The sequence below is a fragment of the Sus scrofa genome, chromosome 7 (genome assembly GCF_054392235.1).
Source record: "Sus scrofa isolate SSC_HxYL_T2T_F1_AM1 chromosome 7, Sscrofa_HxYL_maternal_Yorkshire_Landrace_v2.0, whole genome shotgun sequence".
Taxonomy (NCBI): Eukaryota; Metazoa; Chordata; class Mammalia; order Artiodactyla; family Suidae; genus Sus; species Sus scrofa.
This window is the reverse complement of record NC_139389.1, coordinates 134344376-134361118: the sequence shown is the minus strand read 5'-3', so window position 1 is coordinate 134361118 and position 16743 is coordinate 134344376. Positions and strand designations below refer to the sequence as shown.

General features: G+C 55.5%; 1 protein-coding gene across 8 annotated transcripts in view; it reads right to left on the bottom strand.

Moving 5' to 3' along the window:
- TECPR2 (tectonin beta-propeller repeat containing 2) overlaps positions 1 to 16743 on the bottom strand; it is a 100027-nt gene that overhangs the window by 35299 nt on the left and 47985 nt on the right. For 6 of the 8 annotated variants that reach the window (XR_014811378.1, XR_014811376.1, XM_021081652.2 and 3 more), the window contains exons 7-13: positions 14930 to 15062; positions 11307 to 11621; positions 8771 to 9726; positions 7200 to 7383; positions 5185 to 5358; positions 2477 to 2657; positions 871 to 1012 (exon numbers count right to left, since the gene is read on the bottom strand). Coding sequence is in view for 5 of the 8 variants with exons in the window: in XM_021081652.2 (XP_020937311.2) it covers positions 871 to 1012; positions 2477 to 2657; positions 5185 to 5358; positions 7200 to 7383; positions 8771 to 9726; positions 11307 to 11621; positions 14930 to 15062 (2085 nt within the window). In the remaining 3 variants the exon portion in view is untranslated. Of the gene's footprint in view, positions 1 to 223; positions 1013 to 2476; positions 2658 to 5184; positions 5359 to 7199; positions 7384 to 8770; positions 9727 to 11306; positions 11622 to 13886; positions 14071 to 14929; positions 15063 to 16743 lie in introns of those variants that run through there. The other 2 variants (XM_084970201.1, XR_014811377.1) reach the window with 2 other exon arrangements.

Here is a 16743-nt window from a genome sequence, read left to right as displayed (position 1 = left end):
GACGCAGATTCGATCCCTGGCCTCGCTCAGTGGGTTAAGAATCCAGTGTTGCCACGAGCTGTGCTGTAGGTCGCACACATGGCTCAGATCTGGCGTGGCTGGGGCTGTGGTGCAGGCCGGCAGCTGCAGCTCCGATTCGACCCCTAGCCTGGGAACTTCCATGTGCCGTGGGTGTGGCCCCAAAAAACCCAAAAAACAAAAACAAAAAAAAATCCCTAAAAACAAAAAAATACAACTTACTTTTTTTCCACATCCTCGCCCGGAAGAGCTGCCTCGCACAAGGCAGCCCATGGTGACACAGTCCTGCTGCCACCCTGGGGCTGTGGGCGCTCTCCACGCCGGCTGGTGGCAGGGGAGGGGCTTGATTATACCTCACTATTTCTCCAAGTGTTGACTTCCCTGGAAGTGTGTGGGAAAACTCCCCTTTCTCTGTTGGAACACCATTTACTGAGGCCTTTTGAACACGCAGGGAGAGGGAATTTTAATTGTGGGTTGGGTGTGTCACACCCATTGTCTAATCTCGTTGGTTCCCTGGAATTAAACACGTCATTACCTACATCTTGAATGGATGTCACTGGGTTTACTCAGCATATACATGATAAATCTCTAAATAACATCAAAATTAAAAACAAATCCACACACAAAGCCTGTACATCTGAGCAAAAAGAGCTTTGCGAGTTACTCCCTGTGATGAAAGCCCTGGATGTGTCTCCTGTGCCCGAACACAGCAAAATCTGGCTCATCGAACCGTACGGGCCAATCCTGCTCATTTGCTCCAACTCGAGTCTCTAAGGGAAGGGAGGGGCCGTAAAAGGGCGAGCAGGGCCCGCTGGAGCCACCCCGGCGCGTGGTCCGGGGCTGAGCACCTACCTGCCACCAGTGGTCGTCGTCTCCTTGGGGCTTCTTGGACACGATGCCAGTTCTGAACCACAGGTTGCCCCGGATGTCCAGGGCCCACAGCGTCTGCTGGCCCCCGAGCGTAATGCAGACGGGCTCCAAGGCTTGCCTTTCACTGCGAGCAGAGAGAGCAGGGAGTCAGGCCCTCGCTCGAGGCGCCCGGTGTGTCCAGGCCGGCCGGCCACAGGCTCCAAGGAAGGATGCTGGAGTCCTGAGCTGAGGGACTGTGCCACACAGAGCGTTCAGAGGTGCGGCAGCACCCGAGAGACACGCGGAAGCCGGACGGTAGGTAGGGAAGCTCCTCGGAGAAGAGAACCTGGGATGAGGCGAGGAGCCACGCAGAGAAGGCGGCCCGAGCGGCCACCGCGCCACGCCTGCCTCCACCAGCTACGGGCGTGGAAGCCCCAGTGTGCCAGGCCCTGCTGGCTGGGCAGGAAGGCCTCCCCCCATCCCCGCCTGGCGACGCCCCAGCAGCTTCTAGGTGTCGCTTCGGGTCTGCTGGGCACAGTGCCTTCCTGACCCCCGCGGGGGAGACGAGGGCCCTGAGGGCTGCGTGTCCCTCTCCGGCTTAGGACCACGTGCGCTGACGGGCAGCGGTCTGCGCACACGGCTCCCCCAGACGGGAGCCTTGCGAGGGCAGGGCTAGGGCTTGGCCACGTTCACACAGCCAGCCCAGCACGGTCCTGGCTCACAACAGCTACTCGCTCAAGTTGACTGGGCTGCTCTATGCAAACCAAGAATATCCTAATCTAATTTTTCCAAGGACTACTGATAATTTGATACTAGCAAAATGATTTGACAGTACTTTTGTAATTAAAATTTTAACTGGTAGAGGGAGTTCCGCTGTGCTGGGCTCATGATCCAGAGGCACGCACAGGTTTGATCCTTGGTCCCTGGGCTGGCACAGTGGCTTAATGTGGGATCTCAGTTCCCAGAACGGGGACTGAACCCAGGCTGCAGTGGTGAAAGTGCTGAATCCTAACCACGAGACCACCAGGGAACTCCCTATTGGGTTACTTTCTACCAGTCAGGAATTTTTTTTTTTTTCTTTTCCTTTTTTGGCCACACCTGTGGCATAAAAAAGTTCCCTCGCCAGGGACTGAATCTGAGCTGGAGTGGCTTAAGGATCCAGTTAAAAAAAAGAAAAGAAAAGAAAAGAAAAGAAAAAGTAATCAAATAAACTGCAATTCAGAGATTAATTTCAACTGACCAGGTGGATAATAAAGAAAAATATTTGGCCCTAAGTCATCTGAGACTCTAAACAAACTCTGTGACCCTGGGCAGCTCTGCACAAAGCCCATCGGGAGAGACGCGAGGCCGTGTGGTGCCCAAGGTCACACACGAGGGCAGCAGCATTTTGACAGCGGAGCTCTGACCCCACACCCCGTCTGCCAGGCAGAGGGGAACACGGAGCGTCTCCAAGGTTGGGCCGCCGAAATGGGCTCTGACGGCCCCAGAGAACACCGCGACCTTGAAGCCATCCGGGCACCAGCTCTGCCCAGCGACAGGCTCCCCTGGGTCCCCTGCGGGGAGTCAAGCTGACAGAGGACAGACGCTGGGGCAAAGAGGACGCCGATACCTGATAATGTCACATTTCCACTGCTCCCCCTCGGGGCAGAAGCTGCTCACGCCCTCCCGGTACAGGAGCGCTCTCTGCTCCGTCAGCGCCCACACCACGCTGTTTCGGGCTGTGACCTGGGACAGTGGGTACGGACAGTCGATCTTTACGGCCCTGGCGCAGGGGCGATCCACGCTGAGACCTGCCAGGGAGAAGCACACGAGGCCCCCGAAGACGCGCCATCAGGATTTGACGGCTCACTTTCAGTCTGCTGTTCACCTGCTTTCCTTTTTTGCTACATTCTTTCACAGTAAGTGCTCTCTCTTTTCAAGGTCCAGTCAACAAAATATGGTTAAATTGTGCTTAAATAGCACATCTGTCTGAAGTGTTTTCAGACGGTCTTTGAAAACTGGAGGGATAACAATTCAGAATCCTCTGGTGTTTCAAAGTAGCTAAAAACTCCTGTCCCTAGTGGCTCATCAGGTTAAGGATCCAGTGTTGTCACTGCTACGGCTCTGGTTATAACTGTGGTGTGGATGTTTTTTGTTTGTTTTTTGGCTTTTTAGGGCTGCATCCGTAGCATAGGGAGGTTCCCAGGCTAGGGGTCGAATCGGAGCTACAGCGGCTGGCCTACACCACAGCCACAGCAATGCAGGATCTGAACCGTGTCTGTGACCTACACCACAGCTCACGGCAACGTCAGATCCTTAACCCACTGAGCGAGGCCAGGGATTGAACCTGCAACCTCATGGTTACTAGTCAGATTCGTTTTCGCTGCGCCACAATAGGGAACTCCTGTGGTGTGGGTTTGATTCCTGGCCCAGGAACTTTATACTGTGGGTGCAGCCAAAAAAAAAAAAAAAAAAAAGATTCTCAAAGAACATGAAAGCCCAGTGCAGGAGAGCAGCCGGACCCCGAGGCAGCAGGGCCCAGGCCAAGAGCAGCTGCTGCTCAGGGACGCCCTTCTGCGCTAGTAGTCACAGCCCTTGGAGCCTCAGCCGCCGCTGGACCCAGAGGGACCGAGGCCTTCAGCTGTGCCCTGGAGAGCACCTCCCACAAAGTGGCTCCCCTCTCCCTGCTTTCAACCTGGTCTGTGGGGCCTCCTGGTAAAATGAAAAGGCACGTTTCCTGGATGCACGGTGAGGGCCAGAGCTCAGGGTCCCCAACTCCCAGCCAGGTCTCCTTCCCCCACCTCTTTGAAACCTCTGTCTAAGGAGCTTAGAGGCCACTCCTGAGGGAGCTGGCATAACAGCCGTAGTTACCTGAAGCTCTGCACGGGCAGTCAGCCTGGGACCCAGGTGCCGTGACTGGTCACAGGAGCACCCAGGGCCTCACTGCCTTTGGCTCTATTTCCTGAACACAACCCGGCAGGAGTCACCTACTGGATTTCTTACATCCCAAACCCCAGGCCAGCTCGGAGACGCTAGCCCAGAAGGAGTGGGGGTTTGGGCTTGTCTGAACCACTGCCCCGTGATTCCTAAGGTGCCCTCCAAGGTAAAGTGAAAAGGCAGCAGCACCCTGTTTACCCAGCAGGAACGAAACTCAGATATCCCTGGGAGCTGAACATGCACGTCTATTTCTCACTTTCTTTTCTTTTCTTTTTTTTTTTTTTTTTTTTTTTTTTTGTCTTTTTTGCCATATGGAGGTTCTCGGGCTAGGGGTCGAATTGGAGCTGTAGCTGCTGGCCTACACCACAGCCACAACAACGCCGGATCCTTAACCCACTGAGCGAGGCCAGGGATTGAACCTGCAACCTCATGGTTCCTAGTTGGATTCGTTAGCCACTGAGCCACGATGGGAACTCCCTATTTCTCACTTTCAAAGGAGACACGGGAACCAGGCCGGAGAGACCAGGGTGGGCAGGCAGCCCAGAAGCTGGCAGGGCTGCCCCCGGACTCAGGCAGAGCTTCGGGGATGCACGGCTCTCCCAGATCTGAGAGCGAGCCAGATGCGCACGGGCTTCCAATCTCAGAGGCCTGGCCCTGGCAGACGGCTCATAACAGAGATGGAAACTTTCCCTCGGCATCAGCAATGCTAAACGGTTACAAGACTGATCTTTATATAACGCCAATATGGCCTCTTAACCGAGAAAGAACTCCGGCCCCATAATCCCTTCCAGATACTGACAGACCCCACTGCTTTTGGAAACCCGTATCCCATTTTGCAGGCAGTAGGAAAACACTGACTCTCATTACAGTTTATTTTTAATAAACAAGTCCCACTGTCTCTCTTCTAGCAGCTAAAGGTCCCCTCAGGGCAGTTGCCTAGGACAGGATCAGCTGCTATTTAGAGCACACTCTATCTTGCTGTTTTTTCCTGACCCAGTGAACATAGCATATAGAAGCAGGGCTCTGACCTGGCGAGAAAAAAAAACCACCGTAAGTTAGAGGGAAAAATGATTCTAACGTCATTTCTCTGTTATTCTTTCTTCTTCTGCGGTATATTTGATACCGCAGGATAAGGGCTATGCAATGGTTAGCCTTAAGGAGAATAAGATTCTGTTTCTGAACCTCGCTAAACAATTCTATTAATTCCAGCCCTAAATTTGTCCTGGGTTGAATCTGAGTCAGTGGTCGAGAACTGCTAATATATTCCAATGGCAATACTCTCTTTCCAGAAGCGTTTGAATTTGAATCGATTTCTAGCCTCTTAGTCACCATCTCTAAGCACGTCCCCAGCAAGGGAGGGGCTGGAAGAACCGACGGCTCTGGAGGGCCGCCTCCAGTCACCTGTCTGCAGGTACAGGTCTCCGTTTGTCCTGATGATCCAGGCCGTGTCGTCGCTCAGGGCCACGAACACCGCCTGGGGCAGAGCTTCGTACCAGTGACGCTTCCCCTTGATGGTCACTTTTCCACAAGCAAAGGCGCGGTTGGATTTCTGCTCAATCTTCCAGAGAAGGGCTCCTGCGGAAACAAGAATTCTATTCACTGTCCGATACCCACTGAGAATTATTCCCCCTCCATCCTGGGTGCTGTGGGGAGAGAGCTCTAAAACACGCGTGTCCCCCTCCCCCCGCTTCTACCCCAACTGGGCAAAGAGCCTGAACCCTCGTCCTGACCCCTCCGCGCCCCCGTGGTGTGGCTTGGCGCCCGGCCGCTTAACGTCTGCGAGCCTCACTTCCTCACGTGTGAACAGCGGACAGGCTGCCGGAAGGACCGGAGTGAGAAGGGATCAAAGACACAGCACACAGAGCTGGCACCTCGGAGGCATGCCCCGCCTGGAAGGGCCACAGTGCCCACTGCCAGGGCGGCCGAGGCGAGGCCCAGGTTGGCACAATCAGTGTCCCGAGAAGGGCTGGACCTGCCGAGTGCAGAGGACGCGGGAAAGGGGAGCGCGTGAGCCGGGCTGTCCTTTGTTCACTTAGCAAGGGCTTCTGTGAAACAGATGGGGACAGGGCAGGCGGGCAGACGAGAGGCTAAGTCCACGGAGGCAAAGGGTAACCAGCGTGGCCAAGAGCACAGGGGCTGGACGGGAAGGTCTGGACGACGTGGGAGCGGAGATGAGTGCGGGCAGGCAGGCAGCTGGCCAGGCCCGCAGCCCCGGGCCCCCACCTCCGACGGGGCCTGCAGGGCGGCTCGGCCCGCGCACGAACCTGGCAGAGACACAGATCCTACTAGAGCAACACGGGACTCAGCGGCCTGGAAGCCCAAAGTCGTCAATACGATCAGGAAAGACCCAAAGTTAGGAAGAGGCTGGGAGGTGAAAGGAATTAAAAGGCACAATCTCGCCCAGCCAGCTAACAGGACAGCCGTCCCCTGGGCCTCTGAGGAAACATCCAAGCAGCCAGAGGACAGAGCAACCTCAAGCAAACCAGCAACTTAAGCAGGGACAAAGGCCAGGCGAGGTGGGGGACTCCATCCAAAGCCCAGAAGACAAGCGGAGGCCACGGGATCTCTTCCGTCTGACTTCCCACCCCACGTCCCGACGAACCAGCCACGCGAGCCAAATGCACACACACGTCGGTCCTCCTCCCCACCCCGCCAAACAGGCAGAGCGGCCGGCGCTACGACAAACAAGCAAGTGGCCCTGTGCAGACCCGGGGTGGGGGGGGTGGCGGAACCGCACCAGGAACGTCTGAACGTCTGCTCCAACCTGCGCACGGGGCCCAAGCGGCACCGAGAACGGATGCACTGGCGGTCGTTCACCCAGAGCATACGCAGAACTCACTAACAAACAATTTTTAAAAAGGAAACCAAATAATCTGAATATATCCAGGGCCCATCTTCACTGGTTCAGTTGTTATAAAGCAATACTTTTCGTCTTTTTTTGCTTTTTAGGGTCCCCCCCCCGCCACGGCATATGGCGGTTCCCACATTAGGGGTCGAATTGGAGCCACAGCTGCCGGCCTACACCACAGCCACAGCCACGCCAGATCCGAGCCACATCTGCGACCTACATCACAGCTCACAGCAGCGCCGGATCCCCGACCCCCTGAGCGAGGCCAGGGATTGAACCTGCGTCCTCATGGATGCTAATCAGATTCATTTCTGCTGAGCCACGACGGGAACTCCCATTGTATAACTTTAAAAAATGTTTTCATGTGTTACCACTGCAATGAATAAAAAGTGAAAAACTAAGCTGCATCTACACTATTTTCGTCAAATGACGCCATCTGCGTCCTTTGGAGAAAGCCCTCAGGTGTGCAGGAACTTTCAGCAAGTCTGCGGGATGGCCTGGTCCCTGGCCCTGGGTCTCTGGGGGGCAGGGAGCGGGAGGGGGGGAGCGGGGGGGGGGGGTGGCGAACCTGAGGGGGAGACTGCCACCTGCTGGACGGCATCTTCAAACCTCTGCCAGCGCAGCCCGGCCCCCGGCAGCGCGCTGCAGAACAGGCCGCCTTTGTAGTCCAGACACCAGACGTACTTCTCGGAGACCGCCAAGCTGAGAATGCCGTGGCCGGGGCCGGAGTAGCCCATCCAGCTTTCTGCAAACTAACAAGGACAGAGCCTGCTGAGTTCTGCTGCCAAAACGAAGAGCCTGCCATCACTGGGATCACCGAGCTGGCGGGATTTGCGTGTGTGTGTGTGGAAGTCTCTCTGAGAAGCTATGCAGATCTGCTCTGCTATCTCTGGACCACAGTCCCCTAGAAGCATTCTGAAGCAGGAGCTGCCGGGCCCGTGACGACCCTGCGACACGCGGCGAACCCTCGGTCACGGACAGCGTCGCGTCTCCTCCCCTGCTCACACTTACAATCCATGCCTGTAACTACCCAGCAGAAGAAGCTACGATACACGGTTAGCTCTGAAATAAAATGTATCTAATAATAGCTATGTGCTAAGGAAAATAGGCATTAAACAAATTTTTTTTTTTTGGGTCTTTTTGCCCCCTCCAGGGTCGATCCCATGGCATATGGAGGTTCCCAGGCTAGGGGTTCAATCGGAGCTGCAGCCACCGGCCTACACCACAGCCACAGCCACGCCAGATCCAAGCTGCATCTGCAACCCACACCACAGCTCACAGCAACGTCGGATCTTTCACCCACTGAACAAGGCCAGGGACCGAACCTGCATCCTTGTGGCTACTAGTCAGGTTCGTTACTGCTGAGACACAACGGGGACTCCCAAGCACTTTGTTTTTGTTTTTGCTTTTTTGTCTTTTCTAGGGCTGCACCCACAGCATATGGAGGTTCCTAGGCTAGGGGTCTAACTGGAGCTGTAGCCACTAGCCTACACCACAGCCACAGCAACACCAGATCCAAGCTGCGTCTGTGACTTACACCATAGCTTATGGCAATGCCGGATCCTCAACCCACTGAGCGAGGCCAGGGATTGAACCCGCAACTTCATGGTTCCTAGTCAGTTTCATTTACTGCTGAGCCACAACGGGAACTCCCTAAGCACTTTCAAAAACCACTTTTTAACATAAAATGACCAAGAATGGTTAATACTTGTCTCAAGTGCACAGGCTAGGGAGACCCAGGGAAACTGTCCCCCTGAAACCAGGTCTCTGCACGACCTGCAGGGAGGCTTGGAGGCAGGGAAACGGGGGTGTCAACGTGCTGGTCCCTCCACGTGCGCGTCTGAGGAGGAGGGTGGGAGATCCCGCTCCTCCACGTGGAAGGGCCTCTGCCCCCTGGTTTTCCAGACTGGCCCTCAGGCAGCCCAGGCCCGCCAGGCAGACTGGACAGCGAGGTGCCCGTGCTGGTGAGGTGGGTCAGCGTGCTGGGAAGACGGTCAGCAGGGGACCGAGCCAGTCACAGTCCCAGAAAGCTCCCCAAGCCAGGTCACAGGTTTACAAGCTTTGAGGTAAGAATATTTTTTTCCATAAGAAGAACAGCGAGTTTGCCAACGATTTCCCTGAAGAAAGGAGCCCACAAACCTGATCTGACTTGAGCAGCCCGGGATCCTCTGGACCGGGCCGGCTCAGGTCCTGCAGGGAGCGGCCAGCGCCCAGCTCCGCCACGCTAGTCTCGGAGGACGAGGAGGGCAGCCCCTGGGCATAGATGTCCTCCTCGTCGCTGGACGTCACCACCTGGTCCCGTGCAGGCTGCTCGTGGGTGCTGGCCCCCCAGGCGGAGGCCCGGGGGCTCGGTCCCGTCCCCGCGGTCTCCAAGTCACCTTCGGAAGCAGCCCCTGTCTTCCGGCCTGTGTCACTGTCAGTGACGGCGTGCCAGGGAGTGGAGCCGAGGTGGCCGGAGGCCCCCGCGTGTGCTAGGAAGCCCTGCTCTTCCCTGCCTCCGTCAGCCCTGGTCGCCGGAAGCCACCGCTCAGCCCTGGGGGCCCAGCTGGGGCTGGAAGGCACGGGGGGTGAGTCCAGGAGGGGGGCTTCAGAAAAAGGGCCCTGGGGGCCCTCAGGCTCCAGGCCCCCCACCTCGCAGACCTCAGCAGAGTGGCCCTGCTCTGGGCAGGGTGAGAGTGGGCGGCCCGGCCCACGGTCGGCAGGATGGGGCTCCTCTTCGAGTTCTGGGACGCCGCCCGCGACCCCCTCGGCCCCCCTCGGCCACCGAGCTGAAGGCTCCGTCTCCCCTGCGAGGTCACGTGTGGGGGTCTCAGGTCTGCTGCCACTGTCTTCACTTGCCGAATCAGGGGCAGGGGCAGGCGCCTCCAGGACACTGAACGCTTCAGGGTCGTTATATTCAGACAGGACACCGTTCACCTCGCCACTCAGGGTGCTCTCCTGGTCTGGAGACCCCGTGCTGGACCGATCCACGATGCTGCCCAGACTCGAGGCCGTAGACAGCAGGTCTGTGCTCAAGGACTGGGGGCTGTCGCCAGCACACTCGCAGCAGGGGGTCGACTCAAGGGAACTGGGGCAGGCACTCCCACCTCCGCCTTCTAATTAAAAATGAGAACATTTAAAATCAGGAAGAGGCAAGATTTGGCTTAAGAGAAAAATATTTTAAATGAAGGATACTTCACTGTGAAGACCGGATCTCTTAGGTACAAATCATCCCAAGGCAGGGGTGCTTTAAACAGAGGCAAACGCCCGAGCTGACGGGCCCTGGGGCCTCCTTCAAGAAAGCCTTAACTCAGGAGTTCCCGTCGTGGCTCAGAGGTTAACGAATCCGACTAGGAACCATGAGGTTGCGGGTTCGGTCCCTGCCCTTGCTCAGTGGGTTAAGGATCCGGTGTTGCCGTGAGCTGTGGGGTAGGTTGCAAACGCGGCTCGGATCCCAAGTTGCTGTGGCTCTGGCGTAGGCCGGTGGCCACAGCTCCGATTGGACCCCTAGCCTGGGAACCTCCATATGCCGCGGGAGCGGCCCAAAGAAATAGCAAAAAGACAAAAAGACAAAAAAAAAAGAAAGCCTTAACTCAGGAAACAAAGGAACAAATGGATCACAGGCCAATCTTCTAAAGCGATTAAAATGCTAAGGGACCTGATAACATTTTCCTTCAATACTGCAGTGATCTTTAGCTAGAGAGGCTTAACAGGCACCAAGGAGTAAAAAGTTAAAAAAATTCATCAATGTTAAATCCCCAAACTGATGACATATTCAACACTAAACAGAGACTGAGCCATCTAAAGATTTCCATGGGGGGGAGTCCCGTCATGGCTCAGAGGAAATGCTCCTGACTAGCATCCATGAGGACGCAGGTTTGATCCCTGGCCTCTCTCAGTGGCATTACCGTGAGCTGTGGTGTAGGTTACAGACTCGGCTCGGATCCCGCGTGGCTGTGGCTGTGGCTGTGGTGTAGGCTGGCAGCTATAGCTCTGATTCAACCCCAAGCCTGAGAGCCTCCATATGCCGTAAGTGTGGCCCTAAAAAAACAACAAAAAAAAAAAGATTTCCATGGGACTTTCAATCCACAGTCACAGAATCGCTGGTCTAATAAATGATATACATGAATAAACTAAATTTTTAAATATTAAAAAGTATAGGAGTTCTCATCATGGCACAGCGTAAATGAATCCAACCAGGAACCTTGAAGTTTTGGGTTTGACCCCTGGCCTCGCTCAGTGGGTTAAGAATCCGGTGTTGCCGTGAGCTGTGGTGTAGGTCGCAGACGCGGCTGGGATCTGGCATTGCTGTGGCTGTGATGTAGGCCGGCAGCTATAGCTCCGATTGGACCCCTAGCCTGGGAACCTCCATGTGCCATGGGTGTGGCCCTGAAAAGCAAAATAAATAAATAAATAAATAAAAATATTTAAAAAATATAAGCCCCAGACCTGTTGAGCAGGGTGGTATTTAAACCTTGCAGAGGTGGCAGGAGATGTGTGCGCATGAGGCATAAACCACTGCACAGTGAAACCCTTTGAGGAAGACGTGCACTGGCTCTCCAACCCCCCACGCCCACCCCCCCCCATGCCCTGCAGTGACCAGGCAGGCGCTCGCTCGCTTGGCAGGAAGCAGCCCCCCGGAGAGCAGAGCGTGGTCCCGGCCCGGTGGCAGAGGGCCCGGCACTGCTGCAGGTACCTGGCTTCTTCTTCCGCTTCTTCCTCTTCACCTTGAGGGGCTTCACGACGAGCTCCTGGGCGAAGTCTTCGGAGCTGATCACACTGAACCTCTTGGCGCCGAGCTGGCTGCCCTTGCCCAGCTCGGGCGCCTGGAGCCCGGAGCCGCTGTCGGTGGAGTTGAGCGAGCTGCTCCGGCTCCTGGGCTCGCTGGCCACAGAGCTGGCCACGGAGGAGCCTCTCAGCCTCGTCTCGGAAAGCGTGGCCCCCGGCGGCTTCTCTGCATGCTGCCCGTGGGCTGGCTCCAGGCATCCTGCCGTCTCCAGACCGTCCCGCACTGAGAAAGGAGGGCTGGGTTTTACTACCGGGTATCAGAGAGGAAGATGAAGCGCTCTTGTTAAATAAGGCTCGCTAGCTCAACTCAGAGACCAGCAAAACTAAGAGCCGCACAAAGCATTCCAACAGATTTTGTTCTCCAGGAGGCTGATGCATCAAAATCAGTAGAATAATGCGCCGCAGCCGCCTTCTGAAAATAACTCAGTCAGGGAATATCCTAAGTATAGAGTCTTTCTCATCAACTCACAAATTATTTATAAAGGAGAGACACCTGCCTATTTAAAAAGGGCTTAGTGGAGTTCCCGTCGTGGCACAGTGGTTAACTAGGAATCCCACTAGGAACCATGAGGTTGCGGGTTCGGTCCCTGCCCTTGCTCAGTGGGTTAAGGATCCGGTGTTGCTGTGAGCTGTGGTGTAGGTTGCAGATGCGGCTCGGATCCCACGTTGCTGTGGCTCTGGCGTAGGCCGGAGGCTACAGCTCTGATTCGACCCCTAGCCTGGGAACCTCCATATGCCGTGGGAGCGGCCCAAGAAAATGGCGAAAAGACAAAAAAAATAAATAAATAAAAAATAAATAAATAAATAAATAAATTCACCAAACTAGATGTCATCACCCAAGAATACCTACTCTCAAGAAAAAAGAAGAAGAAACCCTACTCTAAACTTTGGTTACAAAAGAAGATGCTTTCATCTACCTCAAAAGATTGCTGCCAAGATTCAATGAAATTACACAGGGCAGGAGTTCCCGTCGTGGTGCAGTGGTTAACGAATCCGACTAGGAACCATGAGGTTGCGGGTTCGGTCCCTGCCCTTGCTCAGTGGGTTAACGATCCGGCGTTGCCGTGAGCTGTGGTGTAGGTTGCAGATGCGGCTCGGATCCCATGTCGCTGTGGCTCTGGCGTAGGCCGGTGGCTACAGCTCTGATTCGACCCCTAGCCTGGGAACCTCCATATGCCGCGGGAGCGGCCCAAGAAATAGCAACAACAACAGCAACAACAACAACAACAACAACAACAAAAGAGACAAAAAAAAAAAAAAAAAGGGCTTAGTGATAGCTCATTCTTACCCTATACCTTTTTTTTTTTTTTTTTGTCTTTTTGCTATTTCTGGGGCCACTCCCGCGCATATGGAGGTTCCCAGGCTAGGGGTCAAATCGGAGCTGCAGCCGCCGGCCTACACCACAGCAACTTGGGATCCGAGCCGTGTCTGCGACCTACACCACAGCTCATGGCAACGCCAGATCCTTAACCCACTGAACAAGGCCAGGGATGGAACCCGCAACCTCATGGTTCCTAGTTGGATTCGTTAACCACGGAGCCACGACAGGAACTCCCCACCCTATACCTTAAATATACTTTAATACTAGTCAAAGGGCACTTGAAAAAACACGCGTACCTATAATAAAATTTCTTGGAGGGAAAAGCAATTTTTGGCTAGCACAAACTCAAAACAGAGGCGTTCATTAAAGGAGGTGGGGTGTGAGGCAAGCAGAGAGCAGAGTAGGACAGGCAGTGGTACGGTGGGCCTGGCACTCTGTGCCCAAGACCAAGAGCGGGCCCATCCCACCTCCACAGACGCGTCCTCCTCTCACCACAATGCCAGGAGGCTCCAGCCCTAGAACCCTCAGCACAGGACTGTGGCCCATTTTTATCCACTCAGCCATCCTTCAGCTCCTGACAATCGACCACGTGCCAGGCAGGTTCTAGGTGCTGAGATTCGGCCCGCCCCCAGATGTGGGGGCGTGCGGGGCAGCGGGGGGCAGGGGCAGCCTGTAGGCTCGCAAGCTCAGTGGGGATGAGCGGGCAGGACTCTGCTCGGAGCAAGCCCAGGGCAGGGCGGTGACCTGCAGGGGAGCACACAAGCCAGCGGCAGATCCCCGCCTGGAGCTGCGCCGGGCGAACAGTGGCCACCACCAGCCACGCAGCTATACTTTCACATTCATTAAAATGAAACAAAATTTAGAGTTCAGCTCCGCAGCTGCACTCTCCACACTTTAAGTGCTCAGCAGCCACGCGTGGACAGTGCCACTGGCGGGCAGTGCAGGCCCAGAGCAACCTCACGTCCGAAAAGACACGTCCAGGCGAGGGTCTGCGCTCCCTCTGGCGCGGTGACCCAGGGGTTAGCTGATGCTGCTCGGAGCAGAGAGACCCCGGCGAGGCGGCGGTGCCCACATCTCTGGCACAGGGTGGGCCCTCCTGGCCAACCTGGCCGGGCGGGAGAAAGAGCCCCGGGGCAGAAACCGAACCCCAACGCTTAGCTTTCTAACCCGTAAAGCGAGGCCAGCATTCCCCAGGGAACGCACGCCGGGTCTTCCAGGGGCTGCGAAGGTGAGTCACAAGATCCATGCAATCCAAACCGATTCTTTGGCGAGGGCAGTGCTAAGTCAAGGAGCAGCAGGAAGAAGGCCCCCAGGAACTCGGGGGAGAGGAGAGACAGACTCAACTACGGCCCTAGGAAGAGCATCAGAAATGCCATCTTGAAGAATGAGGCGAGGGCGGGAGGCAGGGGGCACCACCTGCGGGGGCAGGCCACTCCTGGGAGCACCCACACTGGAGGGTCGGGACACGCCCAGCACAGCTGCGAGGCAGGGACAGGGCCACTCCAAGCCCAGGGAGGAAGGCAGCCTGGTTAGGAGAGGCGGGGCACGCGGGGTGCAGGCGCTGTGACGGCGGCAGCCCCACAGCGCATCCCCTGCGGCGTCAGCACCTTCCACCCGGGGCTGCTCTGAGGTCCACAAGGATCATGCACGCAACTGCTCAGCAGCGTCTCTGGAACAGTGAGCACGATTTAGGGGTGATGAGGGGGAGGGGAGGGTGGGGGGGCAGGAGCTGTTCTACCACCAGGATCAAATAGATAAGGTTCTGGGGGCGTGTGCGGGACAGCACACAGTAGGTTCTCCGCTCGTTGGAATTTGGGCTTATATATGAATTACCAGAAACAGTCAAAAGCACAGAGAATAATCTATACTCCAAGGAAGAACTGTGCTAAAGGTAAAAGCACGCTCCCCAGGCAGCCCCGGAACACGGGATGGAGGTCTGTCCCGTGGTGCCCAGCTCTGGCTCCTGCCCTCCCGACCTGCCCACCCTCCAGACCTGGGGAAGCCAATCTAACAAATACGACCCCCAGCTGACGTCAGCCTGAAAGCAGGTAACCTTCAAGAAAAGCACCATAAGCCATCTTTTAAGAATCAAAGGAAACCCTCTACCTACTTGTTTAGATGAAGCCACATTTAACGAGCAAAAAATACTCAGTTTTATACAGTATGAACTGCAATTACACAACACAGAACATTTTACAACGAATACAAACCTATTGACGCCAGGCCTTCAGGCCTGCTTGAAATTCTTATGATGTTTCTGTCTCCCTTTAAGAAAAATATTTCATTTTCTGTGCAGGAAACAGACACGATATCACCTGACCCTTCCAAACCAGCAATTGTGGCCTGTCCAAAAAAAAAAAAAAAAAAAATCACTAAACCAGGCAACAATGACAGTTCTGCTCAGACAGCACGCAGAGACCCAAGTTAGTCAAATGGTAACTGCTCTTTGCTGTGACCACTTGGGAAGCTTCTGAGAGTGACTCAGCCCCAAATCAGGTAACGTCTGACAGAGGAGATCAGTCTATTTCCGTCTCCCCACCGAGGCCAGTCTCTGCTCCGTCCTGCTTCGAGCCCCGCGGCCCCCATCCCGCCGGGTGCATCCGATGGCCAGTCCAAAGCCCAGCCCTGCTCCTCCCGACGTCACGGCCCCTGCTCACGGGAGAGGTCCAGCCTGACGCAGACGCCCCTCCCGGGAGGTGGCCCCTGACAGCTCGCCCTTCTCGGCTCAGCTAGAGCTCCCAGTGCTTTATACGCAGCCTGGGGCTGGGTCAGGCGCAGGCAGGCCCAGGTGCCCTGCCACATGTGCTCCTGCAGGGGAGGCCAGGAGGCACGGCTACGGCGGGTCTGCACAGGGCAGGGAGGGACGGAGGGGGCCCCCATGGTCACCCGACAGCAGACCGCAAGCGACACACAGGACATCCCTGAGCCCACACCGATTCAAAAGCACATCCCTGCTTCTCAGTCAACAGTGCCAATAAGAGACTAGCTCACTGTAGATAAGACAGAGTCTAAGTCCTTTGCTAAGTCTTAAATAATCCCGGTGAACAGCAGACGCTGGCAGCAGCTTGAAAGCTCCCGATCACGTTGCCATGCTCATCTGCTCGTGATCAGCCCCTCGGCTCCACTTCCCCGCCTGCAAAAGGAAGGTAATTACCCCGACAGAGAGAGCGCTGGGAAGAGAAGAACTGACGTACGGTTACAATGCGTCTCGACGCCACCCATGAATAAGTGCACATTAAATTCAAAGAGGAGCCCAAGAAAAGAGAAAAGCTACGTTCTCCACACTGGGAAGAACACAAAAATGTCTTTCGAAGTGTTCCCTAAGAAACAAACTCACCGCTAAAGGGCGCCCTGGCGATGCCCTAACCCACTCACCTGCCCCCTCCCCGTGTTCTAGGACAGGAAGGCAAAGCAAGCCGATGACAGACTCCCGGTCAGAGGAGAACCAGACCAGGATCTTCCAGGAGAAGGAAAAAGGTCAGTGTTCCGGCCACTGAACCAGCAGTGCCAGACATGGCTGGTAAGAGCCGCTAAGTTCAGTCTGGCACAGATGAATGTGCTTTTCTGTTCACACCTACCCATTAAGAAAACCCTTTTTGTTCTGTAGTGAAGCTCTGCTTATAAAGAAAAGGGTGTTGGAGTTCCCTGGTGGCGCAGCAGGTTAAGTACCTGGTATTGTCATTACATGGCCCCAGGTCGCTGCTACGGCGGAATCATCCCTGGCCCGGCAACTTCCACAAGCCACAGGCACAGCCAAGAAGAGAGAAAAGGGTGTCGGTCAGACGCCAAGTGACCTCAGGAAGGAAGGACGTGAGCAGGACAGGAGTGGGTGGCGAGATGATTTAACAAAAGAGCAAATCTCTGCTCTAAAGGAGAAACAAACTAAACAGGTTTTTTCGGTTTGTTTGTTGGCTACACTCGAGGCATAAGGAAGTTCCTGGGCCAGGGCCTGAATCCGAGCTTCAGCTGTGACCTACACCACAGCTGCAGCAACACCGGATCCTTTAACTCACTGCACCACGGC